This window comes from Delphinapterus leucas, chromosome 7 (assembly GCF_059928025.1).
Source record: "Delphinapterus leucas isolate spDelLeu-1000000601 "Yukka" chromosome 7, BTC_Dleu_Yukka2, whole genome shotgun sequence".
In the NCBI taxonomy this organism is placed as follows: domain Eukaryota; kingdom Metazoa; phylum Chordata; class Mammalia; order Artiodactyla; family Monodontidae; genus Delphinapterus; species Delphinapterus leucas.
In genome coordinates, this window is record NC_143135.1 from 97412983 (window position 1) to 97434512 (window position 21530).

At 49.4% G+C, this 21530-nt stretch overlaps 1 protein-coding gene across 17 annotated transcripts in view; it reads left to right on the forward strand.

The window, feature by feature from the left end:
- TECTA (tectorin alpha) overlaps nt 1-21530 on the forward strand; it is an 80866-nt gene that overhangs the window by 22167 nt on the left and 37169 nt on the right. For 15 of the 17 annotated variants that reach the window (XM_089915717.1, XM_089915712.1, XM_089915713.1 and 12 more), the window contains 5 exons: nt 2767-3179; nt 9107-9677; nt 11560-12152; nt 13438-14011; nt 18692-19293. In XM_089915717.1, coding sequence (XP_089771843.1) covers nt 2767-3179; nt 9107-9677; nt 11560-12152; nt 13438-14011; nt 18692-19293 — 2753 coding nt within the window. The remainder of the gene's footprint in view (nt 1-2766; nt 3180-9106; nt 9678-11559; nt 12153-13437; nt 14012-18691; nt 19294-21530) is intronic. The other 2 variants (XM_089915723.1, XM_089915722.1) reach the window with 2 other exon arrangements.

Below are 21530 nucleotides of genomic sequence, written 5' to 3' on the forward strand. Positions count from 1 at the left end.
CCACTCACCTACCCACCCATCTACCCATCTACCCATCCATCCATTTAGCCTTCCAGCCACTGCATCTTTACAAATGTGCTTAGCCAGTCTCTTAGGTTGGTGAAGATGGTGCTTGCTCTGGACCCCCATGACCCTACCATGGTAGAGAAGAGAGCACAGAAACAGTGATGATACAATGTAAGACCTATTATGAGAGATATGAGTGCAGGCTACTGTGTAAGCACAGAAGATGACCCTGGGGAAAATGTTTCCAGATTCCTAAGAAAGTTATGGGTTGGGATGAAAATTTCAGGAGGTCTCTTGCCCTCCTTCTGTTGAGAGCATGGCCAGGTGACCTCTGAGTCTCGGCACCCCCGAGGGCTTTGATTTGTGTAATAATGAGAAGGGCCATATTCACCCGACCTGAAATGCCCACACCCTCTGCCCCCACCCCCTGCGCTGTGGTCACACTTATCAAACCTCTGCTTTTGCTCTGAGGAAAGGTCATTTGTGAAGATGGCCTGCCTGGGCATCTTTGCCTCTGTGGACTCTGTAAAGTCCTCCATGTTCGGAAGAGCAAATAAATGTTTAGAGCTAAGCCAGCATTAAACTGGACAGAAAAGAATCTAGCTCCAAAGGTCACCAGGATTTCAGAGATTGCACTCTCCTCCCTTACAGAGTGTAAACACGTCTTCATCTAACGTCTATGAAGATACCAAACCAATGCCCCGTTATCTCTCTCGCTTTTATGGCCTGGGCTAGGGACCTACCCAACGCCTCTCGCCTTTGTCCAAGTGTCATGGAGCTGACTGGCTGTGGCCGTGCTACCTAAGTGCCAGGTGACAGCCTCTCCTTGAGTCCCGGGAATGAAATGCTGTGATAATGGAAAACACTGGCTCGCAGAGCTGTGGGGTTGGTCAGATGCCAGCAGTGTACAAAGTCCTCACTTTGACTTCATTCTTTCCCTCCTGAGTTATGGCTTTGGGTTTCATATACAGGACAAATTCAATCTCCTCATACAGGCTGCTGTGCATTTTAATGTGCCACTGGACATACATCAATCTAATGAGATGGGGATTTGGCCTGGGCGATAACAGGGGAAGTGTTGCATGGAGCTGGTTTATTATATCATCATTTTGCAAGCAAAATTATCTCAGAGAGTCTACCTTTTGGTCCAAACCTCCTCTATTCAAAGACATTTCCCCCTCATTTATTGGAAGCCTGAGAAAGCAGAGACTGGAAATCATACCGAGTGGAGGCTGTTAGAATACATGCAGCCTGGGTGAGTGCCAAAAAGCATTGAGGTTGGAGGGGCCTGTTTTCAGGGCTGATGCATCTGACCTACTGGGACTGTGAATACATCTATTATCCCATTCAGGGACCATATGAAACATAACTGCCCGTTGAGACATAATTGTTCCTGTTGGACAGATATTGAAAGGACTGTCCAACTGTCATGGCTTCTGCCTGGGCTCACCTGGCAGCTTTGTGCTCTGCATTAGGTGTTCAGTTTTATAAAAATTTGAGAAACCTTTTCAAACTACGGTTTCAAACTATAGTTACTCCTGGTGTATGATATTGTTTACAATTCTTAATGTTGTATCTTCGATACTTTCCTTTTCAGACAGTCTCAATGTACAAATACTTCTACCTTATTGACCTGTGCCAACTTTTTATAGCATCTCTGTTCCCCAGGAGGCAGGGATGAGAAAATAACCTTGTCCACATTCTGTGGGTTAGAACATTAAGACAGGCGGAAGTTCAGCCAGTAGTCTTGGCAGTTGATTGCAGATTTGTGACCATTGCCCAGTTCTCTTGACTCCGACCCCCAACCAAGGATTAGGTCATAGCCCCCAGCCCAGAGATGCTCCCGTGTCAACTGAAGGTTGATATGAAGAACTGGTAGATTTCAAGGTTTTTGGTGGGGGAAATCATTCATTTAGAGAAATGGTTTTAAAGACTGAATGCCTACCAAGGCAATAGAAGTATTTTAAACATTAGCACATCCCTTAGGGCCATTCCCCTCCCCATCTCACTCTCCTCCTGACGTAGATTCTGTCAAGAAGTTCTGTCCAGGGGATAAAGAGAGAGGAGTGCTGGACTTAGACCAGGCCTAGGGTGAGGGGAGAAGACAACCGGTGTAGGCGTAAGTTCTGCCTAAACAGTGTCTGTAGGATTTATGAGCCCGGAAATGTGGGAAGCCAGGGGTCAGCCCGTTCCAGAATCATCCCAGGAGGCCTGGGATTTAAATTTGTGGGTCTGACTCCTGATTCTTTTCTGGCAAGTACTGAGCCCCCAGCAGCTGTTTGTTGAATGAGTGGATGAGTGAATGAATGATCACATTAGCAAATGAACCGACAGTGTTGCCAAGTTACCCGGGGGGTGGGGGAGGGCCTTCTTTCGGAATACCCTTCCTCTTATCGCTGAAAGGAAGGCAAGGACTGCCGTGTGTCCTGGTGTATCCCATGGAGTGAGACAATGTGTCTTTCCTTGAATGAAAGTGTGCTCCCCAGTGGTGGTGACAATAATGTCAAGAGCTTAGATTGGATTCAGACAGACTTGGCTTGGAATCCTGGCTTCGCAGTTGAGTTGCTGAGTGATTTGGATGAATTACCTAACTTCTCTTAAGCCTCAGTTTCCTCACTTGACAAGTGAGGGCAACACTTCATATCTAATCAGGTTCTTTTGAGGATTAAACGGTATAAGGCAAGTAAAGCCTTTAGCCCGATGCCCAGCACAGAAGGTAAATGCTCAATAAATGTTAGTTCTACTGTCCTTATTCCCCAGGACAGTTCCTTCGGCGAGGGGAGGTGTTCTGGGATGACCTGAACTGCACCATCAAGTGCCGCTGTCTGGATTTCAACAACGAGATCTACTGCCAGGAGGTCTCCTGCAGCCCCTACGAGGTGTGCGAACCCAAAGGCAAATTCTTCTACTGCAGCCCGGTGGAGACCAGCACGTGCGTGGTATTTGGGGAGCCACACTATCACACGTTTGATGGCTTCCTCTTCCACTTCCAAGGCTCCTGTGCCTACCTGTTGGCCCGACAGTGTTTGCATACTTCCAGCCTCCCATTCTTCAGCGTGGAGGCAAAGAACGAGCACCGGGGGGGCTCAGCTGTCTCCTGGGTGAAGGAGCTCTCGGTGGAGGTGAATGGCTACAAGATTCTCATCCCCAAAGGAAGCTATGGAAAAGTCAAGGTGAGACCCTCTCCGTCCTTCACGGGGAGATGGAGAAGCTGGAGGTGCTTCAGCCTGGGGAAGACTTTCCCAGATCTACTGCTGTTTGCTCTTTGTACCGAAAAGATGCATGGATCTTTGTAAAGATCCATGCAAATATCTTGTAAAATTCTTTACTAGGCTAAATTTCGTTTGTACAAGAGCTAACCTAAGCTTTCTCTTTGACATGTCTATCTGCTGTCTATCTTAAAGTACATTTAACTTCTTAGTTGACACAAACACACACACACACACACACACACACACACACACACACATCCAAGCTCAGACATAACTGGGAACAGAAGTAAATTGTTTCTCATGAACCTGGCTTGCAACAATGGTAGCCACGTGGCCATGCCCTGGAGACAGTGTAAACACAAAGTACAAACCCGTAATTCACTACAACTTTTGATTAACAATCCTCACATCCCCCCATCCTGTTTACCCAAGAGCTGTGGCTTCATTCTCAGAGAAACGTCCAAAGGTCCAAACTGAGTGGTGTATCCGTGGGCACTGCCTGTCCAGGCAGCTGGAGTGGGCTCGGTGACTTCTTTAGTGAAACCTGGGTGGAAAGTTCCCCTGAAAGCTTTACCCCTTTAACAGAATCCCCCACTCCTGCTTGGAATGGGAGAGAACACGGATCTCTGTGGTTCGTTTAGCATATGCAAATGACTCCTGGCCCTGTCTACCTGGATTTCAGGCTGGGGCATTGACAAAAGAGGGAGAACAAAAAGCCAGTAGCAATTACTCAATTTGTGGAGGCCCCAAGTTTCATGATGTTAATGGAGACCTCAGGGCAACCATGTATTTATTCAAGCAATAATAACCAGGACCGCGAGGGGTTGATTGCTGCAACCCCATGCTGTCCTTAATCCCCAAGCATGGAGGTCATCACAGAGATTACAAACCAGAACTGATGCCAGTGTAGGGAGGTCTTTCTTTTTTTAAAAACGTGTTGTAGTTTTAATTGATGCAGCGTGTCCAACAAAAGGCAGCACCAAGGAACTAATTCCACTTTTTCTGGCTCTGCCCTTCCTAGGTCTGTGCAGCGTATCAGTGTCGTAATTAGAAAAGTGGGCTATTACAGTGGTTAAAATGCCAATTTGCTTGGTATTTGGTTAGTCTCCCTAGAGACAGCTCTGTAAATCAAATCAGAGGTAAGAATTCGGCCGCAGAAGTTTGGAGTTTTTCCCTTTTAAATTTCTCTTGTGCTGTTGAGCACTACACTTGTCCTTGTGGATAGATGCTAACATTTCCAGCTAGAAAAATGTTTGCTAGCTCTCCCCTACTTCCTTGTCTTGTGGGGATGATGTGTACAATATCTGAAGTTGGGAAAGAAAGCTTCATGCTGTATTCCTATTTTCCATTTTGATTAAAATTCTTTTCCCTTCACAGTCAGACTCTTTTTTTTAGAAGGAATGGGACACCAGCCGCTTGCTTTCAGGCCCAGCAGCTCTGCTAATTTTGCGTGGCTCTCTTCCATCGTCCGAGCGTAGGGCATGGATTCCTCAATTTTCTGTAGCGACAGGGAGATGTGGACGTGAATGTAAATGTTTCAGAAAGAAAAGGTTATGTGATTCCAACTGCAAGCAAACAATGGGTCCCTTTTCCTTTTGCCAAATGGCTTCCGAGCGTCTCTGAATACACCTGCCCTGCTGGGGAGGGTGCCTCCATGGATGGCAGAGACCCCACCCGGGGTGAAGTGGGGACAGGCAAGAGGGGGTGGGAGGCAAGAAGGAGCCTGATTTGCCAACTTCCAGACACACAGGGCGGGGCCTTGCAAACAGATCTTAACGAACAGGTTGCCTTTCTCCATATGCTGGGATTAGGAGCTGGGCTCTGAATATGCATTTTCCCCCTTTGAAATGTTCTCAAGTGACAAAGTAAACAATTTAGGATTGTGTATGCTAACAGGGGCCAAAGAAAGCCAGCTAACATCCATATATAACTAATACTTATCAGTTTTCATCTTTCTCCCCCAGATAAAACTGAGTAGTTTAGGGTACACCAGGGAAAAGAGTGCCAACGCCAAATAGCTGATGGTGACGAAGAGCTCTGATTCTGGGGTCAGGTCTGCACAAGCCTTGGGCCACCACTGCCAGCTGAGTGGCCTCTCTGAGCTTTACTTTCTCCATCTGTAAAATGGGGTAATCGTGTCATGTCTAGAAGGCAGGGCTCTTGGCTGTAGTTTGGACTTGGCTGTCTCAACTCAGCACTGAACAAAGGCAGCAGGAATCAGTGGAGGGTCGGGTCCTGTCACCCACAAATAATGCAAGCCCTGAATCTCAGTTTCCTCATCTGCAAAAGGGGGAGATGGTAAGGACCTTCTTAGGTTGTTGTGAGGATGAAATAGGATAGCCACACGTGCGAAGGCTAGTACAAAGCCTGGCACCCAGTAGGCTCTCAATACTCATTCTCACACTGCCATTCCCACCGAAAGCTCTTCTCATTCTAAGGCCTGTCCTACGATGCTACTTCTCTCTCCCAACCTTGCTCCCACCTAACCTTGCCCCTACCCACTCCTGGGAGAGACATGGTTAAAGGGGGTCCTGGCTGGTACACAGGGAGAAGAAGGGAAGCAAACAGGGAGACTCATCAACATTGGCTCATCAGGGTCTGAGGACTGGGACAGCAGGAAAGAAATAAGAAGCCATGGGCTGGGTGAGAGTCCCCAGCTGCTCCCATTCCGAGCCCTCTGGGGTACAAGCACAGGACTCTATTAGGTGTGGCTGAAACTGAGACATGCATGAGAAAGAAAGGGGGAGAAACGACCACTTATGCCGAAAAAGAAGGGAAAATCTGGGCAACGCCGATGGGCAGCGTAGGGACACAGGCAGTGTGCGTGGGACGAGATCGGATGCAGCAGGGGGACGGTTGCGACATCCAGAGACAGTCGCCCCCCCCCCCCACCCCGCCGCACCCTGTGGCTTCTGCTCTGAAGCACAACCACTGTCCTTTGTTAGCAGGGGCTGAGTGAGAGGAGAGGAGGGCATTCAGCGAGGGAGGTGTTTGGCATTTACGATTATACTGCCTTGGAGGAGATTTCACTTCCTACATCTCAGCATAGAGCAATACACCATAATCACCCAGCGCTCTCGCTGGCTGACCTTCCTCAGAGTGTGGCTTTTCTCATCGTTGTTGGCTAACTTGCTACCTGGGAGATAAGGATAAATCAATCAACCCCTGGGTGGTTTTTCTTCTACTTCCTGCTCTCATAGGATGGCTTACATCTCAAGCCTATTTTTTTGTTCCCTTCCCCCATAAGTCATACTAATTTCTAGGGACAGAGAATTGCACATGCCATTAGCCATGGTAAACCTTGGGGGCGATGCTTGGACAGTCTATTGTCTCACTTCCTAGACAACCCAGAGAGTTGCAGCAATGGTGGCACTGAAGACCCTTGATCTTTCTGTGTGCCAGAAATCAGTACAGGTGCAGGGCAGCCTGGACGTGCACTTACAGTCAGCCCACCAGGGCTGTTCTAGGACTAACCATCCATTCCAGCCCTCAAAAGTGATGTCTAGAGATGCCAGGCACATTAAGGGTGAAAAAGAAGAAAACTAACTCTCTGTTGGAGGCTTATCAAGCCACTTACACATGGGACTCACTCTTTTTTTTTTTTTAACATCTTTATTGGGGTATAATTGCTTTACAATGGTGTGTTAGTTTCTGCTTTATAACAAAGTGAATCAGTTATACATATACATATGTCCCCATATCTCCTCCCTCTTGTGTCTCCCTCCCTCCCACCCTCCCTATCTCACCCCTCTAGGCGGTCACAAAGCACCGAGCTGATCTCCCTGTGCTATGCGGCTGCTTCCCACTAGCCATCTATTTTACATGTGGTAGTGTATATATGTCCATGCCACTCTCTCACGTCGTCCCAGCTTACCCTTCCCCCTCCCCATGTCCTCAAGTCCATTCTCTACGTCTTCGTCTTCATTTCTGTGGGACTCACTCTTGATTCTTCCCCCATTTCTCACTCCCCCCAGCAAAAAGCCCCAGGCCCTGTGGAGTGTCCACCACGAGCTGTCCCTCCTCCACGTCTGGGTGCAGGTCAGGCCTCGCCCTCATCAGCCCTGGCCTCCAGCACCAGTTGCCCGCCTGATTTCTCTGTTTCTAATCTCCACCTACTTCAATATACCCTTCGTACCGGCCAGAGTGGACTTTTTTAAACACAAGTCCGACCACATCATTCTCTTACTTAAAACTTTTCGGAGCTCTTCCTACAGAAGAGAAATCCAAGTTGTTGTTTTTGTTTTTGTGGCGTTTTGTTTTCTCTTAAAAACATGCTTCAAAGGCCCTCCAACATCTGTTCCCAACACAGAATTCAGAGCAATTCTTCCAAAACGGAAGTCAGATCATGTCGATCTTTTGCTCTGGGCGCTCTCTTCGCTCTCGGCTTCCCTCAGAGTCACAGCCAAAGTCTCTACAATGGCTGACAAGGCCGTGCCTGTTCTGGCTGCTCTTATCTCTCTGCCCTCCCGGACCACTGCCTGCTCCTGGCTCTCCGCTCCGGCCACACTGGCCCGTGCGAACCCAGCGCCCAGCACGCTCCACCCCAGGGCCTGGCCGTCCCCTCTGCGTAAGCCACTCTCACCCCAGATAACTGCAAGGCTTCTTCCTCATCTCAAATATCCCCCTCCCCGTGGGGTCTTCCTCGACCCTCCTGTCTAAAATTAGAAACCCTCTTCCCTAGCACTTTGGATCCACATTCCCAGCTTTATTTTCCTGAAGAACACTTTTCTGATGCTGTTATGTATTTTACATATTGGTTTTGTTTGCTGTTGGTCTCCTGAAGAGGAATAGACAGTTCCAAGAGGCAGGAATTTTCGTCCGTTTCACTCATTGCTAATCCCCAACTCTTAGAACAGAGCTTGACACACAGAAAGGGCTGAGTTGACATCTACTGAATGAATGGACTCTGCCTGTGTCCAGCTCTCTCTCCAGCCGCCTGTTCCCTTCCCTCTGCAGTACAGTGACACCCCATGACTGTCCCTATTCTCATGCAGCTACTTCTAACCACGTGATTTTATTCACTTGTCCTGGAATTCTCTGCCCCCTACTCTTCCTTTGGCTGCTTCTGTTTTATCTCTAAAGACCCAGGTCAGACTTAACTGCTCCTAAAAAGCCTATATGACCCCCCGTCCCCAGGCTGGATCAGTGGTCAGGTACCGTTCTCCCACTGCATCACTGCATCACCTATGAACACATATTTAAAACTGTATGTCATAAATATCAATTTGTGTCCCTCTTCCTCAGTAGACCCAGACCTCATAACTGGCAGAGACAATTACTTTTTTTATTCTTTATTTCTCAGCACCTATCGTGCTTGGTACCCAGTAGGTGTTCAAATTTGTTGTGTTGAACAATGGTATGACGTAGGCCTGGTATCAGGAAGTGACAGGGTGAAACACTCAGAGAATGTTCAGGGCAGCCTCAAAACTCGATGGTGGGGACAGTTTATAGAGCACCTTCCAGCTGGGAGGAGGGGTTGGGGTGCTAAGGGCAGCGAGGGGGTCATGGAAAGTATGTGCCTTAAGCTGAGACTTAAAGAATGGATTTCGAGGAGAAAGGGGGAAAAGCCAGGTAACTAGTCTTTCAAGAAAAGACGTGAAGCTGGCCCAAGAGCCAGCCAGGAAGTGTTGACAAGCACCTGGTCCCCAGAGGGGTTTAGAGTGGCACTAAGCAATGCACGTCTGTCACAACTCAAACGCCAGCCTGCTCTCGAAGGTTCTGGGGCCTCTGCCTTCCTGGGAGGCAAGCCCGCTGGCACCCGAGCCTTTTGGGGGCCACTCTCTCTGTGGCGCTGAGTCGCTCCATCCCTCCCCCCTTTCCTGACCTCAGCTGGACCCACTGCCCTGGCCCCTGCTCACCTGCCTTTTTACTATTGCTGTTGTTGGCAGGTTAATGACCTAGTGGCTTCTTTGCCCGTCACCTTAGACTTGGGGGCGGTGAAAGTCTACCAGAGTGGCATGTCTACTGCTGTGGAAACGGATTTTGGGCTCTTAGTGACGTTTGACGGCCAGCACTACGCCTCCATCTCCATCCCAGGCTCCTACATCAACTCCACTTGCGGGCTTTGTGGGAACTACAACAAAAACCCTCTGGATGATTTCCTGCGCCCCGACGGCAGGCCAGCCATGTCAATCCTAGACCTGGGAGAGAGCTGGCGGGTCTACCACGCCGACTGGAAGTGTGACTCGGGCTGCGTGGATAATTGCACCCAGTGTGACACGGCCACCGAAGCCCTCTACTTCGGCCCCGACTACTGCGGCTTCCTCAACAAGACCGACGGCCCCCTGTGGGAGTGTGGCACTGTCGTGGACCCCATGGCCTTCGTGCACAGCTGCGTGTATGACCTATGCAGCGTGAGGGACAACGGGACACTTCTGTGTCAGGCCATCCAGGCCTACGCCCTCGTGTGCCAAGCCCAGGGCATTCCGATCGGAGACTGGCGAATCCAGACTGGGTGTGGTAAGCTGGCATCCTGTCCACACGGAAGGCCACGCCTGTGCAGGGGGGCCGGGAGAGGGTTTCGGGGCTCCTCGGAGAGCTCCCTGTTAAGACACATTGCCCGAGAGCCAGGGTGAGGTTGAAATATAGCAAATGATAAAGAACGAACTGTAAAAGCATCTTGACCTTTCTCCTCACCCAGTACTGTGGCCAGAAAACAAGAAACCACTGATGGGCATCCGTGGTCAGGAGACACGGAATGCATGGCCGGAAGAGGGCCCTTAGCAGGGGTGGCCCGGGCAGAGTTGAGCGGGGAGGGGGCCGTTTCTGAGCTGGAGGTGGCTGTCCCCACAGCTGTTGGGGACATGTGGACACTGGCCTGGGGAATCAAGAGCAGCCTTGGGGAGAAGAATGCACCTCCCAGATGGAACCCATGGCATTTTTGTCCTTGGATGTTTCCTCTCTACCTTCAGGTTCTGTGACTCCTACTCTAGAGCATTTCAGCTGGTCCAAAACGGGCAGTAGACAGGGCAGGTAGCAGACCCGGAAAGAGGCCTTGTTCTAAAATGCCGGGTGGTGAGGAAAAAAGCCCCCAAAGTGTGGGAAATCCAGCTGTCCCCTTGGAATTACACTTTTGGATTGAGCGTTTGGAACAATTTAGCTATCTTATGTCTTCCTTCTATACAACTTACATCTCTCTCACTTTTCCTAGTTATGTAAATGTTAAAAACGAGCAAACGAAAAACCAAGTTGCTTCTTGGAATTTTGTTTCTTTCCTGGTCCTTGGTTTTCTCCATATGAGTAAACCGAAAATTATTATCCGTGCATTTGAGAGTGCTATGGAGGTGAGATTTAAAAGTTTCTTTCAGTTCCAAGGCCAGAGGGCAATTTTTTCCTATCTGTATAGGTTGGATTCATATAAATCAATATGTATCAGAATCAATTCTTAGAGAATTGATCAAGCTACTAAAAGACAGTATATTTAAATGTTTTTGTGTGTGTGGACTGGCCAGCCTCTATCATGCCTGGAGTGTCCATATCCTGATTCAAGTTGAGACTGAATATGACTTCTCTTTGATCCTTGTGCAATCCAAGAGCATCCAATTACCTAATTTTTTGCCTATAATGGCTATTTTTTTTCTAGTGGTACTACTATCCTACCCTCCACGTTCCTCTCCCTGTCTCTCATTTTAGTGGGATGAATTGTATTTAATTCAGGGAACTCGTCTACCAGGCTCTTGAGTCTCCGCCTGTTGGGGTCAACCAGACTCAAACCAGACTCAGATGTTCTTAAAATAAGAATCGAAGCTTTCCAAGGCAAGAAGGGCCTCCAGAAGGCATCCAGTTCCAGTTCAGTCTCCTGGGGGAATAGGCACACAGGTTCTTTTCAGATAGCTAAGGTTCTTTCTTATTTTTAATATCCCAGAGAATTCATTTTCACAGTCTTCTTTGGTCCCTGTTTGAAAGTTCACTTTTTCAAATTCCTCCTCTAAGAGTTAGATTTTTCATTTCTCCTGTTAGTTGGATTTATTTCCTCCTAGGAATGGGCCGTGTTCTTTAAAGTCAGACCAACTTATATGCCCATCAGTTGAAGATCTTAAACCATCTCGATGGCTGTAACTCACCCAGTACTAAACCTGTATTGAGATGGGAACCTGAAGTTTTATTTCAGTCAGGATGATCCAGTGAGATCCTGCTCCATCAGTAGTTACTACCAAAGCAGTTGCGCTCCTCGCACACCCTCAGTCTCCCTTCCCCCAGTGAGTGGTGGCTCGGCCTTCCCTCCAGGTGCCAGCTGGTCCAGAAGGAGCGTTCTTCCTCCAGGCCCCCGTGCGTGGTGGATCTGGCCGGTTAGCCCCTGGGTCATTCACCTTGTCACGCTCTCTCCTCTCCCCTACGTCAGTGTCCATGGTGCAGTGCCCGAGCTTCAGCCACTACTCCGTGTGTACCAGCAGCTGCCCGGACACGTGCTCCGATCTGACGGCCTCCCACACCTGCGCCACGCCCTGCACGGAGGGCTGCGAGTGCAACGCAGGCTTTGTCCTCAGCACCAGCCAGTGCGTCCCGCTGCACAAGTGCGGCTGTGACTTCGACGGCCACTACTACGCCATGGGCGAGTTCTTCTGGGCCACGGCCAACTGCACGGTGCAGTGCCTGTGTGAGGAGGGCGGCGACGTGTACTGCTTCAACAAGACGTGCCGTGGCGAGGAGGTGTGCACAGTGGAGAACGGCTACCAGGGTTGCTTCCCCAAGCGGGAGACCGTGTGCCTGCTCAGCCAGAACCAGGTGCTGCACACCTTCGACGGCGCCGCCTACCCCTTCCCCGTCGAGTTCTCCTACACGCTCCTCAAGACCTGCCCTGAGCGGCCAGAGTACTTGGAAATCGACATCAACAAGAAGAAGCCGGACGCAGGGCCTGCTTGGCTGCGGGGTCTCCGGATCCTGGTGGCCGACCAGGAGGTCAAGATAGGAGGCATCGGGGCTTCGGAGGTCAAGGTAAGACCCCTGTGGCCTTGGAGACTTTTCTGATGAGTCCCGCCAAGCGAAGGAGCCGCGCTCTTCAGGCTTGCCTGGCTGCCTCTGACCGTGAGCGGATTCTAGGAAGGCAATGACTCCGAAATGGGAGCATTTTCTAACTGTCAGCACCAAATAAAAGTCCATCAGGTGGAGACCTGGAGTGAAGCTGGAATTCCTCGAATTAGAGCAGAACTAGCTCGCCAGACTAGCAAATACTTATAGGATGCTTACTGTGTGCCAAGCACTAGCCTAAGCTGTATCACATTCATCCTAAGAGGCAGATAACATCATTATTCTCATCCTACAGATGAGAAAACAGAGGCACAGAGAGGTTAAGTAACTTCCCCCGGGACACACAGCCCTAAAAGTGGGATTCAAGCCTGGGTCAGCTGGCTCCAGAGTCTGTGCTCTTTACCCTGTACTTTGCTGCATCTCTTACCTGTAGATGGGAATCCGTGTGGAGCAGCACAAGGGGTGCCTGCCATGGTGCCTCACGCCCTGCTGTCCTGGTCTGAAATGCCCATCACTAAGCGTGCAGACTCGCAGATCATTAGTGAGAAGGAATCTTGGGCATATCGAGTGCAACTCCTTGTTTTCACATGAGGTTCCCAAAGGGCTAAATGAGGGCTGTGGGCCTGACAGCTGGAAGGTGGCAGAGCGGGGGTGATGGAGGGTGAGGGAGGAGCAGATCTCCCTCCTCCCAGTGCCATGTGCATTTCATAATATCACATGACATCTAATTTAGAAAGCAAAAGTCAACGCAGTGAATAAAGCATACATCCACAAACTGAAAGGGCTGTGTTTTTATTCCCATTGACACACTGGCAGAAATTAATTTATCAAAATAATAATAGGTAGATAGGTGGATGGACAGCTAGATAATTAGATATATACTGTGTGCTTCCAAGGGGCTGAGACACAGGAAAAGTAAAATTTGAAGGGAGAAGAAGAAGGCAGGACGTCGGGGACAGGAGGAAGCCACACGTCTACGGTGACTGTTGCTCACACTTCAGTTTTGTTTGGAACTAGCTTAGGGTCTCACACACACACAAATAGCAAATGTGTTGGATCAGAGGAGGCTGGAAAGAAAGAAACAAAGGTGCCCATGAAAAAAACAGTTGATGTCTGTGTGGTTTCCGCACACGCTTCTCAACCTTACTCCAAGGGCTAGTCATGGGGCAGAGCCACGTCTTTATTCACAGCCTAGGAAATTGTGGGCACCCTGTGTGTATCTGGAACTGATGATAGCGATTTGAATTTTCAGGTGAACAGTCAGGAAGTGGAACTGCCTTTTTTCCATCCTTCGGGGAAGCTGGAAATTTATCGAAACAAAAACAGCACAACCGTCGAGTCCAAGGGTGTCGTGACCGTGCAATACTCAGACGTGGGTCTGCTGTACATCCGGCTCTCCACCGCCTACTTCAACTGCACGGGGGGCTTGTGTGGCTTCTTCAACGCGAACGTCAGCGAGGAGTTCTGTCTCCCCAATGGCAAGTGCACGGACAACCTGGCGGTGTTCCTGGAAAGCTGGACCACTTTCGAGGAGATCTGCAACGGGGAGTGTGGGGACCTGCTGAAGGCCTGCGGCAACGACTCAGAGCTGCTGAAATTTTACCGCAGCCGTTCCATGTGCGGCATCATCAACGACCCCTCCAACAGCTCCTTCCTGGAGTGTCACGGCGTGGTCAACGTCACCGCCTACTACCGCACCTGCCTCTTCCGCCTGTGCCAGAGCGGGGGCAACGAGTCCGAGCTCTGTGACTCTGTGGCCCGGTACGCGAGCGCCTGCAAGAACGCCGACGTGGAGGTGCAGCCCTGGAGGACCCACGACTTCTGCCGTGAGTTCGGGTGACGCCATGGGGGCGGCCGGCCGGGGCGGAGCATTGATAACCGAGACCGCAATCGCACTCGAGGACAATCTCATTAACCCTGTGCATCTTCCCTAGTCTGATGTGTCCCCTGGAAGGCTCGTCCCCCAAGGCCAGACTGTTGCGCATCTTTATTGTTGTTTCTAATCACACAATCCCTCTTCGTTGTAGAACAATTAGCTATTGACCCTTGGTTATATCTAGCAGAGGGAACACATCATGTCAAAGGACCGGAAATCTTTGTGATGGCTCAGTGGGCGCCTTCTCTCTTGGCAAGGCAGGACCCCATTCATTTCAGCACATGGTGATCAGTCAGGGTGCCTTTCCCGGAGTAGAGATTAGCCCCGCTCCCCAGGGCAAACCTGACAATGGTTCTTGAGAGAGTCCCATGGGCCTGGTTGTTCATTTTGCGCCCAGAGTATCTGACCCCTCTCAGCAGTACTTATAGTAATGAGAATAATTGCTGGGAAGATGAGACATATAATCCCCTCGGTTCTGGGCGAGCCCAGGGGGAGGAGTAAATGGAAGGGTAGAAGGAGAAGTGGCTGAGGGCGGGACCCAGGCCTGGAGGCAGGACTGCCCCACCTGGACCACATCTCCCACCCCTTCCCCACCAAGAAGGTCGGCCCTCACGAAGACCAGCGCTACCACTGAGATTCCATCCTTTACATCTGGTTATGTCTCTTCCATTATATTTCTTCCTACCTAAGTTTGTTTATTTTTTTAACTTTTTATTTTGAAATAATTTTAAAGTTACAGAAGGATTACAAGAATATCTATATAGCTTTTACCCAGATGACCTGTTGTTAGCACTTTGCCCTGTTTGCTTTGTCATTCTCTCTCACTGACTCTCTGTTTGAAGGGAAGTTGCAGACATCATGCGCCTTTGCCCCTAAATACGTTAAGTGTATATTTCCTTAGAATCAAGACACTCATTCACAGCCCAGTACAGTTACTGAGTTCAGGAAATTTAACACTGATGCGATAACTTAGTATCCACGTCAATTTTGCCCGTTGACCCAGTCGTGTCCTTTATGGCTTTCCCCTACCCCTCAGTGCAGATCTAGTCCGCGACCACATGGGGCATTTAGCTGTCATGTCTCTTTGGTCTCCTTAAGTCTGGAACAATTCCTTAGCTTCTTTGTCTCTTATGATCTTGTCATTTTTAAAGATTACAGTCTCCCCCCTTTTGAAATAGAATGGCCCTCCATTTGGATTTGATGCTTCGCCATGGCTGGGTTCTGCTCTACATCCCACCCAGCCCCCTGCCTAGGAGAGGCATGTTTTCCTCATGGTATCAGGTCACATGTGGGGCACACTCTGTTCAGCCTCCTCTCACTGGTGATGGGCACATTGATCCCCTGGTCAGGGGTTGTCAAATATCACCACTTTGTGTCGCTACGTTTCTGTCTTGTGACGGATGAGCCATCTGTGGGGAAGTACTTTAAGACCATGCAGCGTGCTGCTTGTCATCACAATCCCCCTCCTCGGCTTAGTGCCCACTGAGGACTTTTGCTTGTACTGATCTTCAGCATGACGATTACATGCTGACAGTTTACAGCTCCAGCACTCTCTCCACTTGTACCCGTCAGCAGATGTCATTTTACTGTAAGCAAGAGCCCTCCTGTCTCTTCTGCCTGCCTGTCCCCCATCTATCATCCATCCACCCATCCATCCATCTATTTATTTACCTCAATCATCTATCTATCTTATCAACATGGACACACAGATTCCTGTTTGTTTCAATGGTTTGTGTTTCATATCACATTTGTTATTTCGGCATTAACATTATGACAGATTTGGCCTGTGGGTGCCCCTTCCAGTTGCCTCCTACGTCCTTCGGATATGCCTCTGTCGTTTTCTTACTTTCTAGATTAACGAGATGCTTCACATCACCTCTTAACCTTCGCTGCCCCAGCCTAGAATCAACCATCACTCTGAAAAATCATGATTCATTTTGGTGGGGAATGTTATTAGAAGCTATGGTCTGGGTGAGGCTTACCCATTGCTATTGGGGTATCCTTACCTTGCCTCTAAGCCTTTGCAGTAGTAACATCTTAGACAGAGCTAAGAATATCCCCCCGCCTCCCCCCCACCACCACATATCGTTATTTAAAAATAATGCTCTGGTTTCTGAGCACTGGAAGTCCAGAGGAGCATATGGAATATCATCTCAGAGTTGGGCGGTTATATCCCTGGTGACCCTAGCCACACTGGGGGGGGATTAGTAACAGAGGCTGTGAATCTGCAGGTGGAATTCTGGAAGCATGCTCTTTTCATAAAGTCACCTAAAGGGAGGGAGGCTCCAAGGTTCCTACTGACCACCACATCTAGTGGGACCTTAGAATGCTTTCCCAAAGCCTTCTCTTTAACCCACTTCCCACATCCTCTTTTGCCCCACCTCTAGCTCGTCTAAACTGATCTCTGCCCCTGCTCCTGTACTCAACTTTCTAGTTACAGTTCATTCACATTACGGGATTACAGAGTCTGCCCCATACCAAATCCATTTTGTTGCCAGGCCATGTCTGTGCCATGCTTTTAGACTATGAACTCCTACCCAGCAGGAAGTGTCTCTGGTTTGTTTTTTTGTACTGCACAAAACACAGCTTGGTGGCATGGCTCATGCGAAGGAAGTGTGGCGGGATGACAGTGATTCCCTCTTTTTCTGGGTGCGATGCCTGCTGAGAATCACTTCTCCCCATCCTTCATCGGGGCCTGAAGAGCTGGAACAAACGCTCATAAGTGCCTTTTTTAGAGAGAGACTTGTGGACGGAAGCAGCCACGTGGAGCATGGCTTCCTCGGGTGGAGGGCCAGGGCTCACACTTGATTAATCAAGTCTCTGGGTACTAAGGGGTTAATCTGGTCAGGGTTTTGCAGAGTGGGGATTGGATTGAGTGACAGCTGCAAATCAGGAACACAATCTTCTTTGGACCTGGAGAGAGGCAACCACTGCTTCTGTGTTCAGATATTTTTAACCAGCTCTCGCTGGCAGAGCCAGGCTGCCCAATTAAGTAATTTCAGAGGCATTTCAGGAGCCAGGGGAAGTTTTATTACTTCATGTCTGCATGTTCCAGACTTTCAGACACATTCAGACAACACGATAAGTCATAAAACGAGAGCCATTTAAATAAGTCATGTTATTTGCTATCACCATAAACCTGCAGTCAGTGTTATAACATTCATAATTTAGAGACAAATGTGAAAATCGCTCTATACAGACATATTTAATCAGTGCCGAACTAGCCTACAACTAGTCAGTGGAGGTGGAGACAGTCCTTTAGCCCAGAGGGAAAAAAGATTGGCTTTCAGTCCATAGGGCAGAACTGTTGAGCTGGTACTTGTGGGCGGAACTATTATTGCCATGCAATTTCTCTACAGTGTCCTTTGTGTCCTTGGATTATAAAACCCTCTTAAGGAGTGATCGTATGCATAAGACCTAAAGAACGCCTTAAAGGCAAGATCTTAAACTCCCAGGAGACGGTGACGACGTTCACAGATCTTTAGAGAACACAGACCTGTGGGTAGATTTCTTCTGTATTCCTGGGTTCATCCCGGCTCATGTCAAGTTTTGACAAACAAAAATAATAAAGAGACCTGGGAAGTTACACGGAATTCCATGGTGAGCCGCATGTGCCGTTATTGCATGTGCTGTGCTTACTGACGCACAGTCTTGATCTATCAAGGAAGGCTTCTGGGCAGAAGAGTGACTTGAAATGAAACTGGGAGGATGGGTAGGATTTGGCTCTGTGAAGGCCGTGCAGGAGGGGCAAAGGGTGTGAATAAAGGACGTGGGCAGGACCGTGTGCTGAGGTCAGTGAGGAGGTGGAAGGGGTCAGAGGACACCAGAAGCAGAGAGATGAAAGACACAGGGAAGGTCCAACGTGTAGAGTAGAAACACCTCCATGAAACCTATCTGTAATGGAGGGAAGTGTAAGAAGGGAAAGGGTGCAGTGTTTATTGAGACCCTACTGTGGGCTTGATATATTAGGTTATTAACCCTCAGAACAGCAGTCGTAGGTAAGTACTGTCCTTATTTAATAAGAGAAGAAACTGAAGCTCAGAGATGGTACCCACAGGTCTCTACAGCCTCAGAGCACTTGTTCCTTCCAGGACTCTCTTTCCGGAGTCTTTGAGTCAGGAGACTCAGAGTCGGGAGATGCAGATTCGAATCTCTCTCCAGTACTTATCAGCTGGATTAAGTCACTGAACTTCAGTTTCCTCACTTATAAGACAGGGGTGATATGACTGTCCTTACCATCCAGATTGTTGAGAAAATTACACTAAAATGCCTAGAACAGTGCCTGGTGTGCCGCAGGTGCTCAGAACAGGCCCATCGTCTCAGAATCTTCTACTTGAAAAGCTAAGTGCACTAGAGGAGCACGTGAGTGAGGGGCTCGCTGAGCCTTGTGGATCACCCCAAATGAGAATGGCAGTGGTGCTGATCACATGGCATTTGCTGAGCTCACCGTGCTGGACAAATAAGTCACATGCAGCTTATATACCTGCACGCACACACGTGCCCCCACACTGTGCACACAGCCATACATGCACACACGTGCACACACCCATGCATACCAATGAGTGTACACAGACTCTGTCTCTGACCTCTGTCCCTTTCTCAATCCCATCTCCTCCTCACCCACCCTCAGCTCTGGACTGCCCGGAGAACAGCCATTTCGAGGAGTGCATGATGTGTACAGAGACCTGTGAGACCCTGGCACTGGGCCCCATCTGTGTGGACAGCTGCTCCGAGGGGTGTCAGTGTGACGAGGGCTATGCCCTGCAAGGCAGCCAGTGTGTCCCCCGGAGCGAGTGTGGCTGCAACTTTGAGGGACACCAACTTGCCACCAATGAGACCTTCTGGGTGGACCTGGACTGCCAGATCTTCTGCTACTGCAATGGCACAGACAACAGCGTCCACTGTGAAAACATCCCCTGCAAGGGTGACGAGTACTGCATGGAGGAGGGCGGCCTCTACTACTGCCAGGCCCGCACCGACGCCTCCTGCATCGTCTCGGGCTACGGCCACTACCTGACCTTTGACGGCTACCCTTTTGACTTCCAGACCAGCTGCCCGCTCATCCTGTGCACCACAGGAAGCAGGCCGAGCTCAGACACGTTCCCCAAGTTCGTCGTCACAGCCAAGAACGAGGACCGGGACCCGTCGCTGGCCTTATGGGTCAAGCAGGTGGACGTGACCGTGTTGGGCTACAGCATCGTGATTCACAGGGCCTACAAGCACACGGTGCTGGTGAGCGGTCACAGGCCAGACCCCAGGAGGGGAGCCGTGGGGATGTGAGGATAGGGGTCCCGGGTCAGCAAGTCAGGCTGCAGCTGAACCAGGCAGGTCCAGAATCCAAGGAAAAGCAGAGGATGTTAGAGCAGAGAGGGGCCCTGGAGACTTCCCATCACTTTATCTTACAGATAAGGAAACAGGGCCCTCAGAGAGAAAAATACCCAAGTCACAGGCACCAAATTAGGAACAGAGCCAGCTGTAGGAACGGTGCCTTTCATATCGTAGCAGAGTGTGTTGGAGATGGCACAGACCTACATGGAGTCCCAGCTTGGCTACACTGAGCGGCCTCAGACAGTCGCTGTGTGTATACGAGAATGTGCACCTAGCATGGACTAGGCGTCAATAAGTGGTACTGCTGTCTAATCCACCTCCTTCCCTTAGCTGAGATCAAAATATTTGCCTCCTCGGGCCTCCTGCTGCCTCTTTCAGCCTCCCTTTTGCTCCCAGGGGACCTGGGAGTTCAGGAGTTTTGTCCACATCTGGAGCACCCTGGGGCTCCCTTGCAGTCTTCTTACTTTTCACTCCCTTGGCCATGAAGACAGGAGCGGGTAGGGGCTGAGGAGTTCCATGCACTCCGAGTCCAGCCTGAGGATGTCAGCTGCAGCCACAGGCCGGCCACCCCGCCCCCAAGGGCCCGCCCTGAGCAACACTTGGGACACCAGCAAGCCACTGCTTTAGCATTTTGGAGGAGCTGACTTAGGATGTCAACCTTTTAACACCATCCTCCCAGGTCTGTGGTGTAATTTATCTCTAAGGAGATTCCTCTTCCTCTCATATACATTCCCTTTCAAATTCTGAGCTGTTAAAGACTTCCTTGGGCAACTCTGCTGACTTCTTTCCTTCCTTAGAATTTTCTTTAACCCCCTTCTCTGACAAAGAGAGGTTTCTGAGCTTCTTAAACTGTCCTCCCTTTCACGTTTACTGGAAAGTGTGCCTTCTTAGCATCTAAGATGGAAGTCTCACTATGAACATTCTTCTTCCTTTTCTTGGGTATTTTACCCAAACTGCCATTGGTACCCTCTGTGTTTCACCTAACAGTTGGTTCCTCTGTCATTTATGGCATTAATCGTACTGTATTTTTCCATGATGTTCATGTCCAGCTCACTCAATATTCATAGTGGACTCCTTGAGGGCAGGAACCACACATAATCCATCTTTATGTTAAATGAATATACTGTGTGCTATGACACTCAAAGCATTTGTCAAATGAACGAAGGAGATAACATAATAAGCCCTTTCTTCCAAGGTTCCTACGACTTTTATTTTGCTGCTGGCCACTTCTTTAGCACTTTGAGAGATGAAATGACCACCTGGACAAGTTAGGAGTGTATCAGATGCCTTGCTCTTAGCCACAAAAGATTTCCAACAGATGTCCGGATAGTCAAAGTCGCTCTTTACAATAACTTCCCTCTCCTCCATTTTCATCAATTGTGTTAAAACAAACACATCAATCATTTTGTCCATGTGGCTGCATCATATTTGTCCTTTTCTCCTTTGCTCCTCCTCTGACATATTTCTACCCTTAGATTTACAATTTTGGATATCGTTCCTTATCTCTGTGACATTCAACACTTTTCCACCTTTCTACCTTTCAGGGTTTTTTCTTCTTGTAAATTATAATCTGCTGACAGGCCCTGGCCCATCCAGTGTACTATGGAAGCGTATTCTCTGCCCTGTGTTACACGCTGTCAACGTTTAGGTACATAGACATCTGAGGCTGCCCATGTTTTCTGACCCAGTTATTTTCACATATAGACACTGGATCTTCATGAACACTTGTTCTTTTTCCTGCTCTCCCTTCTCTCCTCGCCAGTGGCTGATTCTCTTCTCTCACCAGGTGTTTCCCTCCCTTTGGGTCAGCTCACCTTCCAGGCGCATGTCTCATGAGATGCACTCACGCCTAAAGTCGAGAGCCATGAGAACTACACAGCTGTTTTTTTCCTCCCACAAAGAAATGCAGAGGGAAGGGTATATTAGTTCTTAGGGCTGCTGTCAGAAAGCATCACAGACTAGGTGGCCTGAAACAGCAGAAACCTATTCTGTTACAGTTCTGGAGGCCAGGAGTCCTAAACCAAGGTGTCCTCAGGGCCATGCTCCCCCCGAGGTCCTAGGGAAGCCTCTATTCCAGGCTTTCCTCCAGCTTCTGGTGGTTGTAGGTGACCCTTGGCTTGTGGCAGCATAACTCCAGTCTC